Source organism: Convolutriloba macropyga, chromosome 13, assembly GCF_964194025.1.
Source record: "Convolutriloba macropyga chromosome 13, txConMacr16.3, whole genome shotgun sequence".
NCBI classification, from domain to species: Eukaryota; Metazoa; Xenacoelomorpha; order Acoela; family Convolutidae; genus Convolutriloba; species Convolutriloba macropyga.
In genome coordinates, this window is record NC_134480.1 from 23,272,431 (window position 1) to 23,291,260 (window position 18,830).

General features: G+C 35.6%; 1 protein-coding gene across 6 annotated transcripts in view; it reads right to left on the bottom strand.

Moving 5' to 3' along the window:
* LOC142352136 (uncharacterized) overlaps positions 1-18,830 on the bottom strand; it is an 87,344-nt gene that overhangs the window by 25,207 nt on the left and 43,307 nt on the right. For 4 of the 6 annotated variants that reach the window (XM_075404518.1, XM_075404522.1, XM_075404520.1 and 1 more), the window contains one exon: positions 13,693-14,842. In XM_075404518.1, the coding sequence (XP_075260633.1) occupies positions 14,756-14,842 (87 nt within the window). In that variant the 3' untranslated portion in view covers positions 13,693-14,755. Of the gene's footprint in view, positions 1-9,756; positions 9,784-13,692; positions 14,843-18,830 lie in introns of those variants that run through there. The other 2 variants (XR_012760994.1, XR_012760993.1) reach the window with 2 other exon arrangements.

Here is an 18,830-nt window from a genome sequence, read left to right on the forward strand (position 1 = left end):
ACAGTCTTCATAAAAAATAATGGCTGAAAAATATCCGAGATCTCCATGATCCCCGTTAATATTTTCCATTTTAATCATAATTTTCACTAAATTTTTTTGGGTGTGATTTAGTCTCAAGTAGTTGTCAATTCTCACTTATCAGCTGACTAGTGTGTTTTTTTGTTAACTATCCTGTGACTTGACACACTTGCAATTTTTCAACGATTTTGTAAATATCTGACATATCTGGAAATGAACTGACTTGAATTATGGCTAGATCTGCAAATCATCTGTTGTTTTTCGCATAAGTGCAGGAATTTTTTTCACTGATTTTTCGCGCAACACTGGTTGTTCAAAGTGGTTGATACCTTTGGTCAGATTGGCGTATATTACGTTTTGGTAGTGCAGACTGACATTTCTAACAAGCCGCTCAAAATAGGTATGAATTGGACCACTTCTCAAAACAAAAAATGTTAAGCAAAACAGATAATATCTGTAACAAAGAGACCAAAATTGGTAGCAAAATAAACCCAAATAGGCATCATTCAGAACTAAAATCAGATCTAAACTGTTTGAATTATGTTGATCTTGAGTTGCCGCGGAACCCTAGCCAGTGCCTCATTGTATCATGGGTCATATCAACACGCTCTCTTAGTCTAATAAGGAATGAAAAAACTGAATGTTCTATGAAGAACTGACTTTTGTAATTGTCACACATGGGTCAAGCCTATTTTGATTTTAAAAAAGGAAATTGTTTACAGTCCAAACTGGGGATCTCACATCCCTCTCGTGTGGTAAAGTGAAAATTTTTGGAAAGATCAGCCGCGAAAACAATTTGCAAAAAAGGATATTATTAAAGATTGTTATTTATGAAGCATTCGCTATTGCGTTGACCAAAATCCTTAAGCTTATTAAATTTGTCTCTCTTTTTCACAAAACGGCGCGGGGATGCGGCAGTTTTAGAGCTCCACATAACTATCAGCACCTCTCTCTTCATGTGTAAATTTTGAAAAAAACTCGTAATAAAGTCAAGTAATTAACAGAAAAAATTAATAACAGTAATAATCGTTACTCCGTAAAGCAACAAGTGAGAAGGTTCCTGTTCAGTAATAAACAAAACTGCCATATTTGACTTCAAACAATTTGTAAAAAGGGAAATTGAATATAATCTTAATTCAACCTAAGACTATTGCATTAAGAATATCTTTAAAATGAACGCACGTATTAATTTTAAATAGTATGAACTCAACTTAATCTGATTTCTAATGCAATCTATAAAAAGTTCGTAAAAGCTTGAGTTTTTAAAGTTGAATGCATCTTTGTGTTTTTTCAGCTAGGCACAGCGGGTTGAAACAAAAACTTGAATATGTTGAAAGCGTCAGCGACAATGTTCAGACATCAAAACAAAGATAAAAGCAGCGAAGTAAAGTTTATACACTTTTTAGTTCATACTCTTTTTCATATTTTTTAGTTAATAAAATTTTAGATCTTGGATAGTCTTCCATTCTTCAATATGCAATGTATATGTAATCTGATTTTATTAATCAGAGAATTGTTTGTTTCTGATATCCTCTGAAGCTCCTTCTCTTATTTTCGCAGTTTTATGAGTTTTGTCATGTTGACTAGTATTTGCACTTGCCAGTCATTATAAATTTAAATCTAAGAAATCGCGAGTGGGTCAAATAGCTAATTCTTTTAACTTGGATTTTTATCAAAAAAGGGCGATTGCAGCTTGTTGACTTATGAATGTCTTCGATCACTGAATAATCAAACAGGATTTCAGTCTGACTATTACTGAAGAATTATTTGTGCTTCAATTTGCTAATGAGACTCCAATATATGCTTAAAAACTCTATTGTGGGTCTAGCAGTGTCCTCGGTCCTCAAACAAAAAAAACTATTTTGGCTCTAATGTTTTAATTTTTCTCGACTTTGACTGGAAAAGAAATTACCATCAACAACTCTGTGATATCTCTGAATGTAGAGATACAATTTTGTGTCACTAATCCACTTAGATTTAGATGAATGGATTCGAGGCGCGAATCCAACTTTTACTGAATTAGTGGATTACCACTTTTAGAATTAGTAGCAATCGTGTTGCGAATGCAGACCAAATTACTGAGAGTGGATTTCCTTCTCAAATCCAATAGGACTTTGACTAATGCAAAACAGACTAGATTGAATGCAACTTAATTCAGTAACAAGATTCAAGAGAATGAATAATAATCAAAAGTGGGCGATGTGAACAATATGAAATATTGACTTTTTAGTCGGCGGTAAAATACTTGTATAATGAAATGATGACTTTTAGTCTGACAAGGACAAGAATAAATTATTTAGTACAACTTAATGAATATGAACTAAAATAAGGTACAACCGTACCACATATCCTGGGCTGCTGGGCAAATATTGAAACTGCACAGTGAAAAATTTATGATAATATTAACATATGTACTGGTTAGTATAAATAATAAAGATTATGAGCAACAACAGACAAGTGGATGATGAACATTGGAAAAGTGGCTCGAATGTTGAAATAAATTAGAACAATGTAAACGGTTAAGCATTTCCCGTAAAATGTATGCGTTCAACTTAAATTAAAGCACATTCGCGATGCGAATCCAGCAAAAGTAGAACATCGAAGATATGGCTAAATTAGCAACATCAAATTTAACAAAGAATATCCAACACGAACACAAATTTAAGGTAAACACTAAACATAAAATGAGTGGAAAAGTAATACCATTCCACATTTAACTCAACAATTACAAGATTGAAATTTAGACAATTGAACAAATAATCATGAAGTTCAATTAGTTTTGCTTTAAATTTGATTTTCGGCATCAAAGACGCTCATACTTATCTCCCGTGCATAATCGTCATAGTCATACTCCACGGGTGACCACGTTCCCACTGGAGGGGGTGCAGGGGGACTCAACACTTGCAATTCATAGTCCGTATCAGGAACGGGAGGCTGTGCTGCTTCTTCTTGTATAATAGTTTCTATTACAGGATTCGCGGATCTTTGTTTTTTAGATACGGGAGCAGCTGAATCGTCACTCAAGGAACACACCGAACTTTCGAATCCGTAATAATCAGGCGCGCGGCGATTACGTTTAGTATGTGAAGTTGATGGAGAGGCAACTGATGATGTTGCAGAGGAGGCAGCAACTGATGATGCATTAAAGGTGTTCAGTGTGGTAGATGTAGTTCGGGAGCGTTTGCCTCCTGTTTGTGGTTTTCGGGGTTTTCTAGACGCCATCGCTTTCGAGATGTTGCTGTTTGCAGACGAGACTCCCGATGCTGCATCAGACTGATTGGGGCGATGACGGATTTTAATTTCTCCGCGAAATTTTTTCTTCAACTCTTTGGTGTGTTGCCCGATCTTTTCCTCGGTTGTTTTTTCATACGGCAAAGGTCGGTGTTTTGCATACTCCCATAAATCAGTATTGCGTTCTGCACGAGTGCCGAACTTAGCAATATCGCTATTGCGTACACTGACCTCCGGTACTCCTGGCTCCTTAATGACTGTAGTTGTGTTGGAAGTACGGACCACTGTACTGCCGGGGGCCAGAGTTTCCCAGAGTCCGCGAAGATCACGTTTTGAGCGCTTCGTTACCTTCCGGGCCAACTTTAGGTCAAGGGATTGCTCTGTCCGCGGGATTGGGTTGTTCAATTTGGGGTGCAGAATGAAGCGGGAGACAGACTTGTTGTGATCGCCATTGTAGCGACGACCCGCGTCTACCTGAGCCCTCTGCATGGCCTCGTCAATTAAAATGTCACTGCGGTCACCCGTTACCCATCCATTTTCGTCTAAGTAGTCTTCAACCGGGACAGTATCAGCGTCTAAATAGTGGTGAAGAATGTTCTCATATGATAGATTAGATGATTTAGGTGTTGTACTTATATTACTTAGTGGTGTATTTAGTTTTCTTCCACAATGTGCTTGGAAAGGTGCTACGTTTGTTGTCTTTTGTTTACAGATACATAATTGATATACAATTGACCTAATTGCTTCTTTAATTGTAAATGTATTATTTCTAGTGTCTAATTTCATACAGCCTAAGCGTCTTTTAATAGTTTGTATCAAACGCTCCACTAATCCTATAGCTCTATGATCGTTTGCTGGGGCAGTGATAATGTTAATATTATGTTGTTTACAAAAATTTTTAACTTTATAACCTATTGGGCAACGTGCTTGATCTAATCTGATGTTTCGAGGGACACCGTGAATTTGATTGTAGTCATCAAGAAATTTAATAACATTAGGTCCATTAGCTTTATCAACTACTTCTACAGAAGTATATTTAGAAAAACGATCAATACATGCAAGAAAATAGATATCTTGATCTTTTTCATTGGTGATGGGACCTCCAAAGTCAATTTGTATTTCTTCATTTGGTTCTGTACATGGCAATAAAGGTTTTTATTTAGACGCCGGAATAACAGGTTTAAGATTCTTACCAATATCAGTGCAAGGCTTGCACGTGGCCGCTTTATTCAAAATTTTTCGGTGCATATACGGCCAGAACGCGTATTGCCCGAGCGTTATCATGCCCCAACTTCCTGGATGCGTTAAATGGAGGCTTTCCAAGACCGCGTCTTGAATTGAGTGTGGAATCGCAACGCGTTCGTCCACACAAACACATCCGAGCGAACATGCAAATCCCTCCAGTATGAGAAGAGGTAAGGATTCACTTCCTTACACCTTTGGGGGTCGTTTTGGAGAACGCAGTCGCGTACTTCTTTCAGAACAGCGTCCTTACTAGTGAGAACTGCTAAGAATCCCTTTGTGAAGAGTTGCGTCAGGTTGTTCTCAAAGACCTCTTCTTTTGACAATTCTAAGTTGGGGGAAGTTTGTCCGTCATTTGATGAGCGGGTGGTATTGGAATTGGGGGTAGATTGAAATGTGACCCGGCTGTGTGTAGGGGGAGTTTGTGGATTAGACGCAGAGCTGCTCACTTTGTGATTACTGATTGAAAGGATATGTGATGTATATGAGGGGCAATTGAATTGCGACTGGATTTGAACTGGCTTTGTATTGTTGGTAGAGAGAGAGAGTGGAATTGTGCTGCGTTTGCAGAATTTTCAAGAAGCAACTGAGTTGTATTTCGATTAATGGCAGAAAGCAATTGAGAATTGTTTGTTAAGCGAGGATGCGAGGCACGTGTGGAATTTGTGTGAGGAACGCTGTTAAAGTGCTGTGATTGACAAGTTTGTGGCGTGGTATTTACATAAATTGCTGCAATCGCGTCACGAATGCGGGTAATTGTTGCTACCGCAAATTCCTCGTCATATTTTTTGTAACTTTTGCTTTTTTATTTGGTTGGCGAGAAATATAATCTACCAGCCCCATTTTTGCACCGGGTATATGTTCAATGTTAAAATCAAAAGGTAAAAGACGATCAATCCAGCGTGTTAATCTACTATTATAGATTTATTTGATCTATGTTCTTTCATAATGGATAGTAATGCTCGGTGATCTGTGATAATTGTGAAAGATTTGCCAAATAAATAATATTTAAAATATTCTACAGACCACACCACACCTAATAATTCGAGTTCATTAATACTATAACGTTCCTCATTAGAGTTGAGGAAACGAGACGCAAATGCAACTGTGTGCCATCTCGAAGGCGAACGTTGTTCTAGTGCTGCTCCCAAACCCGCTCTTGAAGCGTCGCATTTGATCCGCGTTTCCAAGTGAGGATTATAGTGTGTATTTTCTGTGGTGTTTGCAACTTTATCTTTAATTGCTTGGAAGTGTGTATCATGTTCAGTGTTCCAAATGAATTTTGTGTTCTTTTTTAATAAAGGACGAAGGGGATGACACAATTGAGACAAATTAGGAATAAACTTTCCGAGGTAATGGACAGGGCCTAAGAAGGATCTAAGTTGTTTTAAATATTTAGGTGCTGGTAGTGAAGCGATTGCCGCTGTTTTTGACTCAAGTGGAGCTATTCCTGATTGACTAAACTTATGACCCAACCATTCTATTTTGGTCTTTGCAAAAGGACATTTAGGTAAGTTAATTCGTAAGTTATCCTCGTCTAATTTCTTTAAACATTTATATACGAGTTTTAAATGGTCATCTTTAGAGCCACGACTAACTACTATAATATCATCCAAAAAACAGTAAGTATTTTGAAATCCGACTAATGTGTAATCCATTACTTTTTGGAAAGCTGCTGGCATATCGGTTAAACCGTAAAAGCCTGTAATAAAACGATATGTTCCAGTTTTCTCACCGCTAATGATATTAAAGTTACAATGTTGAGCCGTTTCCGGATCTAATTTAAGTTGACTGTATGCGTACTTCAAATCCAGTGTTGACTAATATGCTGTTTCTTGTGATGCGGATGTATTTAAATTCTGTTGAATTGTGTCAATCAAATTATCAATATTTGGCATTTGGTATTTGTTTTTATGAATAGATTTATTTAAGATTTTGGAATCTAAGGCTAATTTAACTGTTTTATCTCTTTTAACTCTAATGACTATAGGAGAAATAAAATTTTTATCTGAGCAACTGTTTAATTTTATGATGTGTTTTTCATCAAGTAGTTTTTTAAGTTCTATATTAACGAGTGGTTGTAAATTAATTGGAACTCGTCGTCCTTTTTGATGTGTAGGTGTAAATTCATTATGGAATGTCGACTTTACTGAATGTTTTAAAGATTTACCGACACGGGTGATGAGATCTGGAAAATCAAAAGAGATCTGCATCTTGATTGGACATTGATTTTGATCAATATTAGCAACTTGTTTCAATTGTATAACAGAAAGGCCTAGCTTTGGAAATAGATCTCGTCCAATGATGGGTCGGTGACAATCTTCCACAACAGTTACATCAATGCCCGTGGCTATCCAGTCATTACACTTTATTGATGTGTTGATTACACCTACAATCTTGATTATATCATTTGAAAAGGTTTTCAAATCATGTATTTCGGGTGACTCCACCCAATAGCTTTTGTTGCAATCTGACACCACTGTGTCCGCCAGACTTTTGTTGACAATAGTGCATACGCTGCTCGAATCCACCAATGCTTTTGTGTATGTATTTCCAACACAAATGTCTAAATTTACAGGTTCTACCTCACGTGTGTCGTTTTTGATGGAAATAGCAGCTACACAGTTATCGTTATAGTCGTCGTAATCAGAATCATAATTGGCGTCGTAAATACTTTTCTGTTGTAGAAGTTTGCTGATATTGTTGACTTGTTCTGCCGCCGTTGTTGAGGTACCTGCTGTAGCCGCCTCAGAAATCGAGTCATCTACATAATTTACTCTAGGTTTCGGTTTACTAAGTTGTTTTGGTTTGCGACAAACTTTTGCAAAGTGATTAGCGATTCCACAATTTTTACAAGATTTTCCACGTGCAGAACAATTTTGTCTATGGGAGGGAGTCCAGCCATAGCCACAATTTGGGCAAATCGTAGGTTTGACAAATTGATTTGTCGGTGCTCGGGTTCTATTCCACGATCCTTGGACACTATTTATTGATTGACTTCAAATTTCATTTGTAGTGTTGGGAATGGAAGTTCCAGAAATTTTCAATTGGTTTTGTATTCCCATTTCAATGTTCATTGCCACCTCTAGAGCTTTTTTAGCCGTCCGTGTCTCTTTGAGTAGTTCCCGTTGAATTTCACGATCTTGCATATTAGCAATAAAGACATCTCGGATGATCGATTCTTCGTGACTTCCCAAATCGCAGTTTAGAGACAACTCTCTAAGGCACCCGTAGAACTTTTCCACAGGTTCTCCTTTCATTTGTTTCCGAGTGAGAAATGTGTATCGATCAAATGTGATATTTCTTTGCTTCGTGAACACACCATCAAGGCAATCCCAAAGGATTTTTGTTGTCACTCTATCTGTCTGGATATTCGGTTCTTGTGAACCGAATATTCGTCTCCCTTCTATTCCCAGGCTGAGGTATATTAGAGAGACTGCTTTACTATTGCAGTACTTCCAAGGTTTTTCTCCACATAGTATGCCAACAAGTTCTATTTTTTGACATCTATTGAGCCACGAATTTTTTAGTTGCTCGTTTCTAGTACGTCGGTCTCGTTCACTTTGAGCTGTGCTATTTTCGACATCAGCTTCGTAAATGGGCTCTGGAGGTAGAGTGACTTTGTCCGGAGGATCGCCAAGGAGAGTGTCAATTGATATTCCTTCTTTAGCCATGATAGCCAGTTTTAACATAATCTGCCATCTCTCCCATCGCAATGGAGGTTCAAGTGTTGGTTTGTCCCAAAAGGGTTCGATTCCCAAGAGTGCACGTTCTTTAGTTGCTGACTGCGCCATGTGATATCTCTGACTGTAGAGATACAATTTTGTGTCACTAATCCACTTAGATTTAGGCGAATGGATTCGAGGCGCGAATCCAACTTTTACTGAATTAGTGGATTACCACTTTTAGAATTAGTAGCAATCGTGTTGCGAATGCAGACCAAATTACTGAGAGTGGATTTCCTTCTCAAATCCAAAAGGACTTTGACTAATGCAAAACAGACTAGATTGAATGCAACTTAACTCAGTAACAAGATTCAAGAGAATGAATAATAATCAAAAGTGGGCGATGTGAACAATATGAAATATTGACTTTTTAGTCGGCGGTAAAATACTTGCATAATGAAATGATGACTTTTAGTCTGACAAGGACAAGAATAAATTATTTAGTACAACTTAATGAATATGAACTAAAATAAGGTACAAACGTACCACAAACTCTGATCCGACCAAAAACAATCATTGGCTTTAACTCAATCTAAACTGATGTAATCAAGGAAAAACACACCACCCGAGCGAAATATCATCACTAAATGATGCCATTTTGAAATAAAAGATGTAAAGTGCTTATAGGCCAAAAGTGTCTTCTAAACGTTTTTATAGCTAATTCTTTTATAGCTCGTATTTTCAAACTTTTGTTCAATTTGCAAAGTGGTAAGTGCTGCGCACAGAAATTTTCGTAATAGCATTTTTTCAATACATAATTTCCTAATAGTTTAACAAACGATGACGCTAAATTTTTTGGAAGACAAGTGAATTCATTTTCGCTTCCAAATGATGTCAACAAAAATATCAAATGGTCAAAAGAAAACAGGTTGAAATTCAACATGGCAAAGTTTGGAGCTAAATGTTTTGATGCGAAAGGTCAGACCAGTGTAGGGTCCCCTTGTGTGCAGATGATACAGAAATTGCATGTAAATTGTCGGGGAATGACCTTGCTATAAATTTTACTAATAAGTTGAAGTCATATCAATCAGCGGCTATCTTAGGCACAATAAAAGCTTTTTTCTCGAAGAAAAACGTTCCCTTTTCTACAAAAAAGAGAGTAAAAGTAAATTCATACAAAGGTTAATTATTATCAATTCTCCTTTACGCGCCAAAAAATAAGTTTTCGAAATGGCGAATTTGCATAAAACTAGAAGATGCAAAGGCGAACGCTCAATTGGGCTTTGAGTCAGAAATTTTTATACCTATAGCGACTACAATCAGAGCCTAATTTATCACAATCTGTTGCCAATCAGTGCACTTTTGTTTCGAAATTATCTGCTTATGCTGAACAAAATTTACAACTGTGATACTGCCCTTAAGTTTGATGATAATTACAAGGTTATCAAGGGAGCACACAACAACCGTTTTACAAAAAAAAAACAATTTTTCAGGACAACTTTTAATTGGACAAAATCACTCATATTGGAAGCGTACTTGGTTTTGAGAGTTGTGAAATATGCAAATGTTCTCACCCAGCGAATAGACATCTCACACTTTTGACTGGACATGTCCAACAGTTTTTTTTCTGAAACAGTCGAATTCTCTTTTGAAATTAAAGGCAGTGAATCTCAAATACTATCAGTATCCTGTAAATTGGTCCTGCTTTGTAACTAATAAACAAAGTGATTCCCGTATAGCGGGTACCAAGTCAATTAATTAATAATAATAAAAACAATAATATTAATAATAATAATAACAATAATAATTCAAGTTACGCTTTTTTGTAACCTTCGACTAAAGTTACTAATTAAATTGTAAAGCTAGAAAAATTTTTTTTTTTGTTGAGCTATCAGACTTTACACTTCTGCATTTTAGATATATAGGCTCCAAATATTCTTTTATGTGGTGACAGTTCTCAGCTACTTTTCAATTATATTTCATTCACTTAATAAAATAAAGAGGAACAAAAATTCCAGTTCAAACTATCTGAAATTATAAAGATTTGAGATTTTTTGTTTCTTTTAACAAGGGCAACTTCTTCTAGCTAAAGAACTCTGTATTCTTCTTATAAAAGTTTATTTGCTGAATCTACGCGATCCTGGCTGAATATATTTCGGGCTCGCAAGCTGGAGGAGAAGCAATATCCTCATATGCATTTTTCCAGTCAATTTCTGCTGATTGCTGTGTTTGACGTGTTTTTGAACAATAGAAAGGGTGTCAACTTGCATCAAATTTAAACTGCTACTGTTCATTTTCTCAAAAACAACTGCGCTAAAAAATTTTTTCCTTCATCAATACTGTCCCTTTTTAAGTGCATTACTTGTGTCAGACGCTATTTCTCGGAAAAAAACCGCTGATATTTGATTGCTCAAAAACATCCTTCAAGAACTTATTTATTAAGTAGCCTCGATCAATAAAGCCTCTTTCTTTTACTTTTCAGGATTCTAAGGAAATTGTATTTTTAGCTTTTCTGGAAACAAATAATTGGACTACAAAAAAAGTAAATGTTACTTTCTCTGTGATAATTATTTTGCAGTAGCATTGGTATCAAGTGCCTGTTTGTTCATCAAATTAGGTGAACAAGTGGCCGTATCTTAACAAAACGTTCAAAATCTGGTGCCTCATAAATGTTTGAATCCAGAAATTGAAACAACCTACTGCTTCTTTTTTGCTACACTTTTGAAAAGAAATAATTTAGTTAGAACGCTTTGCATTGTAGAAAAAGTTTTCTCAGGTTTTTTTGAAAAATTGTCTTCAGTTCTAATAATAATAAATTTATTGTGATCGCTCGTAATAAGAATTTAGCTACTCAAGCGTTTTTAGATGCGCCTAGTGCCATTGACACCATTCAATTTCAACACAATGGGTAATTTTTTTTAAAATTTGCATTGATTGTTGAACTTAACGCCATTCGCGTCTGAAAAAACAGTGGTTCATTTTTTGTTTTCTAGTATTTTTACCATATGGTGTGTACCATATGGCAAAAACGTTTAATGTGCTTGCCAGCTCATAATCTTTAAAAAAAAGTTAAATTTGTTTTTGCTATTTTTAAATCTGCTTCTGTTAGATTCTGTGTTTCGCAATTTGGGTTCCAAACACTAGTCACAGCAACTAAACTTTTTAATTAAGATCAATTTTTTACGGTTTTATTTTAAGTAGGTGGTGTAAACAATATCTAAAGTGTTTTTGACAGATATTTTTTTAAAAAATCGTGGATAACGAACGTTGTATTTAGGAAACTATTTTATGATTTTTTTTACTTGTAGTTAGTTTAATCTTTTTTGTTATTGCCTTTCATTGGTGTCAACGAAAGCATTTGTGTAAACAATCAAAACTGTTCGTTTTTAATCTGCTGGAACATCTCAAATAGATTTTTGGTTTTCATGATATTGACACCGATATAAATTTGAAATCAGAATTTCGATTCGATTATCTTTATTCAACTGACTTTTGCTGTTATCGAGAATTCAACGAAGCAATTAATTTTGGACAAACTAAACTTTCGATAAACCGACGAAACGGTTTTGTTACAGTAGTTTTTGTAATTTAGCAGTTATTATATTAAACAGAACTTAGTGTTTAGTTCGTATCTACATTTTAATGTGCAGATCATAAGGAGGAAAACGCATATTATTATCGTCTAGCCTAGTTGTCAGTGTTTTATTAGTTTAAACCCCGAATTTTGCTTCAGCCTCTATAATTCATTTTTTTAAAAAATGAACACTATAGTAAATTAAACTTTTTAAAATAGTTCCAAGCTGTTTCTACACAAAATCACAAGTTCGAGTCGTAGATCTATCAAACCTTGACAACTTCGTCAAAGATCATCATACTTAACCAGACATGGGGACCGAAAAAATATTTTTTAAATTTGCTTGCATTTAATATTCCTTTTTTTTACAAACTGTAAAGGCAAAAGCTTGCTTTGTATTATTCTAGTTAAACTAGTTAAACGTGTACTATTCATCAAAATGAGGACGTTGAGTAACAACGTTTGTCCTTTTAAATATTTATGTGAACGGAAAAGTCGGAACTTTTTGTGCACAAGCAGATTACCGAGCATCCGAGTTCTGTCAACATTTAAGTCTAAATATTTCTCCGGTCCGATGTATGAATTTCAAGCAACAACACTCATTTTCTCAGCCAGTTTTTCATTAACGTGAGTCAAAAACCGTTGCTAATAGATCCACACGTGCGTTTGATGGGAGCTATCTTTAAAAAACCTTTAATGAAGAAAGAGTTCTCATACTGGTAAATAATGTTATAGATTTATCTAAACTTTGTTTTCCAAACTAGGGAGATGCTCCTCGTATATTGCCAATATATGAGTAGCTCCTTGCCGATATAAATTAAGGTTTAGATTGAAATACCTTTTTTGCGGATCGAAAAGCTTTACTGTTTAATTATGTCACTGTGGGACTAAGCTCCCTAGTCGATTGAGGACGGTTATCTTGCAAGATCTTGCAAGAATCTTGCAAGAATCTTGCAACACTATGCATCATCTTGCAAGACTCTTGCAAGATTCTTGCAAGATCTTGCAAGATAACCGTCCGAAATGCAAGAGTCTTGTAAGATAACTGACCATCTTACAAGACTCTTGCAAGATAACCGTCTTGCAAGAACCTCCGGAAACATGCCTTTAGCTGTTGCATGGGCCTCTTTAGCTTCTTTGAAGATTAGAGAATAGGATTCGACCTATTCCCTAACGTCCAAAGAAAAAAAGAGAGACCCTAAAATAGCTAAGACTAACAAATATAGCACTGACAATTGTTTCTGGTGGTAATCGCAACATAATAAAGATCCAAAGCGAATGCACTCACAGAAAATTATCGTTTACCGATAAAAAAAAGTCGATTAAATCATTATATATCATAAGCTGAAACCTTCTGCGTGCTTTTTTATGACCATTTTTAGTGCTTAACACATCATTCACGCTTGGTGTGAACAGAACAAACCATTAAAAAGATCATTGAATTATTTTCCTGGAAAAGAGTATTTCAAATACGTTATCGACAGCAAAGTTGATATGAAACTTTCCGTTGATGCCCGAGAGAAAAATTAATTTCAGGCAAAAAATTTTGGACCCCATTTTTTGTCTTTAGACTGTGTGCAAACCTCAGTGGGAGTGCCGTTTGGCTATAGGAAGAACTTAGAAAGGATTAGAAGGATGAGAAATGTGATCATTAATATAGAACTTTCCGTTGAACCGAGAGCTCCCTTCAATGGACTGAAATCATAAGATAACATGGTCTTTGAGTTAATTGGGGTGTAGAATTTTTATTTTATAATTAAAATTTGGGACGTCTATCTTGCAAGATTCTTGTAAGATTCTTGCAAGGTAAGCGTCCGGATCTTGCATCTTGCAAGATTAGCGTTATTTGCAAGTATCTTGCAAGATCTTGCAAGATAAACGTTATTTGCAAGAATCTTGCAAGATCTTGTAAGATAACCATCCTTGCTCGTCTAGGGCTGCGTACTCAGGAGTAAATCAAGATAACTTGAAAAGACAAAAATGTGTAACTGGTTCCACAATTACAAAAGTAACAGAAAGTGTCAGAATGAGTATATAAGATCAAGGTGATCCTCAAGATAAAAAAAGATGAGAAATTACAAAATTTCATGCTTTCAGATTTATTGAAATGTTATTAGTCTCCATTTAGCTATGCATCCTCTGCATCACATACTGAAAGTTCAATTTCGCTTGACAATTAGAATACATAACTTGAATAATTCAATGATCGCATTACCTGGTTGGCTGGAGAACCAATACGGTCTCAGAAGATGAATGAGGCGATAGTTGTTGGGCACTTGAGAGTGTCTGAGCACTTGACCGCCAATGGAGTTCAGAAGGTTAACAGGTGCTGATGCAGCTGATTTGACAGAGTTTGGGGCCTTTTTGAAACCGAAGTCGTTTGGGAGACTTAATTGCAAGTTCTTCGGCTCTTACTTTTTGGAGTATATGTATCAGGTTTTGTCGGAAATGGTTACTGGATTGAGAGCCGTTGTTGTGTTACACGTAATTTTGTAGAAAACAGTGTAGCGGATCGTGATCGTGTAGGTAGAACAAAGACTGAGGAGTTTTGCCCCACATAAAATGATTTGTGGGGCATAATTTTTTGGAAACTACACTTCTATCTGCACTTTTTAATGCCTCGTTTTTTGTCGTCATATCGTTTGCGTTTCGAATCTCATTTATGAGAAATGCTTTTTGCGTCCAGTTTTTCTCTGTGATTGATGGACCTCATCGCAGGACATATAATACCATGAGATATTTTGCTCTTCACGCGTTCCAGTTTTTTCCAATTAAGACATTCGAACCCTGATATCAGCCTTTCCTGGCTCCAGAACTACGAGAGTTTTGGGCAATCTTTTTATGACAGTGGACCCCGTTGTAAGAACCGCAATAGGACCTTCGAGGTTTTTCTTGGAACGTTTGTTTGCATTAGTTCTACGTGTATTTATTAAATTTCACCTGCATAGCTCCGTTTTTCTATAGGAATTGATCCTCCTACTCCGGGATTAAGAGTGAATCTGGATTCGTCCTCCGCTGTTTCCATTTATTGTTGTGCCTCATCGCTAGAGGCCAGCGCCATACACCAACGCCGATTCGGGAATGAGGTTGTCCACGCGCACTGTAGCTTCATCTAAAGAAAAAAATGAAAGATTTTGTCAAAAGTCAGTGTAGACAGTTTAGAAGTAGAGAAATTATTGTCTAGCTAATAAGAGAGTTCGAATTCAACCATAGCGTGTGCTTCGAATGCCTAAACTAGTGTTGTGCGCTGTTCACATCTTGGGAAACGTTAATTGACTGCAGAGAAATTTGTGCTTACTTGAAAGTCCCTGAAAACAATCGTAACATTTTCAATGAATTGGTTCCCAGTATGGTTCGATTTCAAGAATTTTTAGAGTCAAGTGAAGAACACCAGTCTGTGCCAATTTAATTCCCACCGAGTCAATTTTTTATTATGAGGTTATTTGTGTGTAATTTTCAGAGACAATAAAAAAATTTAGTTGTTCTACTTCTGCATTTAGACGTACGATTAAAGAAAAATGATGAAGAACCTAAAAATTGGATAAAAACTTGCATATTCCACATGGATTGACGCAGATAATATTTCAAAAAGTTTTTTGCGTTGTCAGAAGTAAATTTTAATTGACTATTGAGATCTAACGTTGTAAACTTTTTTGTGCTTTGAGATGCATTTTTTTCATTTGTGAGAAAGAATCATTAAATGATTCATTTTCAGACATCTGATACTCATTTTTTTTGGATGGCTTGATTTGTTAAATTTGAGCCCAAAAGTTTTTGCACTGACTTGTCAAGTTTCGTGGTTACTAAATTGAAGAAACAAAACTTGGATCACAATGGTCATAGGGTTGAGCAATGTGTCCTTTTTGGATAACCCTTTCGCATTTCGATCTTTACATTTTCTGAAGATTTCATCCTATAATTTTTATTCCTTTTTCCGGCTTTATTTTAAAACTCTTTTTGGATTTCACGGCGTTTGTTTTTGAAAATTTCTTCTCAACTCATTTTGTGGACAAGTTCCTAAGCAACAACAATCTTGATAGGGTATATATTGTAATAGTATGATTTCTGGATCTACATTTAGGTTTTAAAGGTAATTTTGGTATCATTAGGTCTTTCTGTATCAGAAAGAATCCCAGGGCCGCAAATATGTCATGTCTCAACAATCGTCTACGGCCTTTTGAAACTGTTTTCAAAAACTGTTCAGGCAGGTCCTGTTTTTAAATTCAACGGCAGCTTGAATATATCCCAATGTTGCAATCGGTTCATCGGAGGTCTCCTTAGGTCTCTTTGGCCGAGCGAATCTACCCAAATCGCTCCCGAACAGCTTTCTGCTATGTATGTATAGTAGGGCAAAATGGTTTTTTAAGACTACAAATGTAAAAATTTCCTCCATCACTGCGGAGCACAGATTCCGGTGGTTAGAAAAGCGGTTTTGATCAGAACTACAACATATTTTCTTTGTCTGAAAAGAAAATGTTGCTACGTTGTAGAATAGATTGAGTTGGTCGGGTAAAGTTTTAAATAGTCGGTGCGGTGCAATCATAATATGAACGACGAAATCGAGATTTCCTTTTGCTTCTGACACCTATTTTGTTTTTTGCAATTATCCGCGCCCGGTGACATTGTACACTCTACCCGATAAAAATCTTTACTTCAGCATTTCAGTTTGTCAGCCAGAAGATATCTCGAATGAAGGTTTCCTCCTAATTGCCCACGAGACTATTCTCTGCTTGTTGTTTTAACTTCAGTTTAAAAAATCAATTGACTCGTCACGCGGGAGTTTTTGTAGTGATAAAAGCATATCTATTCAACGAGATTTTCTTCGGTTAACAAAGGCAGTTTCCATTTGGTTACAAAGTTGGATTGCAATGAGACTGTCAATTTTGATGTGCTGGTTTTTATTGAATATTGATTATTCTCCGCCAACCTTCAGATAAAGGCACGAAACAGTTCTTCTATCACAAGGAGTTCACGGATCTTCAAAACAAAGAGTGGATTGGTCTAACACCCTTTCGCATTTGTTTTGTTGGCTCTTTGTGATAAAATTTTTTGGGACCGTCTGTCCCATCCCGATTGAGCTGAAGATGCAGCTAGAATTTTGGCATAATAGTGTTTTGGTGTTAAGTTTACTGCCTCAAACTGTGCTTGCCTCCAGTAATGCATCCAGTGGAAATGTTTGGTTCCACTAAGAGTCCCATTTTGAAGTGAAGTTTTAGTTTTGCCCAGCGTGTTGTTGAGTCCGGTGTGGTTTCTCCCAAAAATTCTCAATGCCAAAAGAAATCTCTGGACGTTCAAGCACTGCTGACTGCTCCAAATCGTTTGATCAAAATATGATTACTGCTTTCACAAATTTAATATTCAGGTTCTGACTTTAAATAATATCTGTCCAATTAATGAGATTACTTTAAACCTTCTTGCGTGGATAAAAACCGGAAATCCTATAAACCGTGAGAGCAGAAGTCCGAGTTAGCCCATTAGTGACCCAAAGATTTATCGAAAATTTCCTTATAATTCGGAAAAAATTTCGGAAATTTTTTTTATCAAATGCCAGTTTTTTTTAAGAAAAAACAAATTATATGCAATATTTTTCAATTGAAAAATGTTTTGTACCAGGTTCTAATTACTTTCCTATTAGCCACTGTGCTCAAATTCTGATTTCTAATTCTTTAAGTCATATGAAATTTGAGTCGGTCGGACCAGTTTTCTTATAATACTTATCTTGTTTCTTTCTTTGTTGGCACTCACTTGCGTTGTTTAGACTCCTCAATTTTTTCCTAGTCGCATGCTTTAAATCAATTAAAGCCAAAAGTTTGAATAACATCTAGATCAGAAAATGTATAAAAACTTGAGGTACTTTTTCTCATAATTATCTTTTTTTGTTCGCTTTCCACCGTTGACAAGCTCTCTACATTTGAAGCAAAAAACAGCAGGGTGTCTCTTATATATATATATATATATATATATATATGTGTGTGTGTGTGTGTGTGTGTGTGTGTGTGTGTGTGTATGTATATATATATATATATATATATATATATAACTTAATTTTTGTAATCAACGATTAGTGTGTTCTCACTAAAACGAGAAAAACGCACTCTTTCGATTACCCAAGTGGAATTTTGGCAGGAAAATCTACAAACTTGAAAATTAAAAACAGAAAGTATACGATATTTCAATGGTGAGAATAACAACTCAAAAAGGGATAAGATACGACAACAGAATTTTTTCTCTGATAGCTAGAGAAATCAGAAGCATTAAAGAATAACAAGATTCAGTATATTTACCTATTCATAAACAAAAATTAATTATGAAAATTAGCACCAAGTTATGTCACTCGCATTTTCTGTCACCACTTTCTTCTGCAGATTTAATTAAAACTAACTGCATTGCTAAATTAAATAAAGAAGAATGCCAGACATGTTCCATAGAAAGTTTTTAACCAGTGCAGTTATAACATTAAAGTAGGTTGGGAAAGCGAATTAAAAAACTGTCTCCATATCTGGAATGGCTTTTCAGTAAAAATGCATTGTATCCCGCTCTATGTACATATTTGCACATTAAAGCATATCGGATGCAACTTAACAAACTGGCTCTTAATTATCTCCTAATTAATAGTCTTAATGCCCACATCGCTAGTATTCTCAATCTAATTTCTCTTTTATATGGTAACAAGGATGCTCAGTAATGTGCGTTCGCACATAAGGTTCCGACCCCGCATATCCACAAGTTTGACTAGATTATCAACCAAATGAGGAAGAGATAGAAATCTTTCAAAAATTTGTATATATTGATTAATAATAATTGCTGTATGAATAAAAAAATTGCCTCCAACTCAAATCACTTATTACAGTTAACAATGCCGCGTTAGTAGGCCAATGAGAATTGTCATTAACAAGACTACGAGACAAATAAAACAAAAAATCCAATAACAGCAACAAGCATTTACATCCAAAACTCAATGTTTACTTTTTTGAAGAAAAAACTAAATAATAACAAAGTCAAAAAAATAAAACCTTAAGTTTCAAATAAAATCATATTGAAAAAACAAGCTTGATTTTCGCCAGAAAAAAAAGGGGAACAGTCTTTGATGACATTCGGTA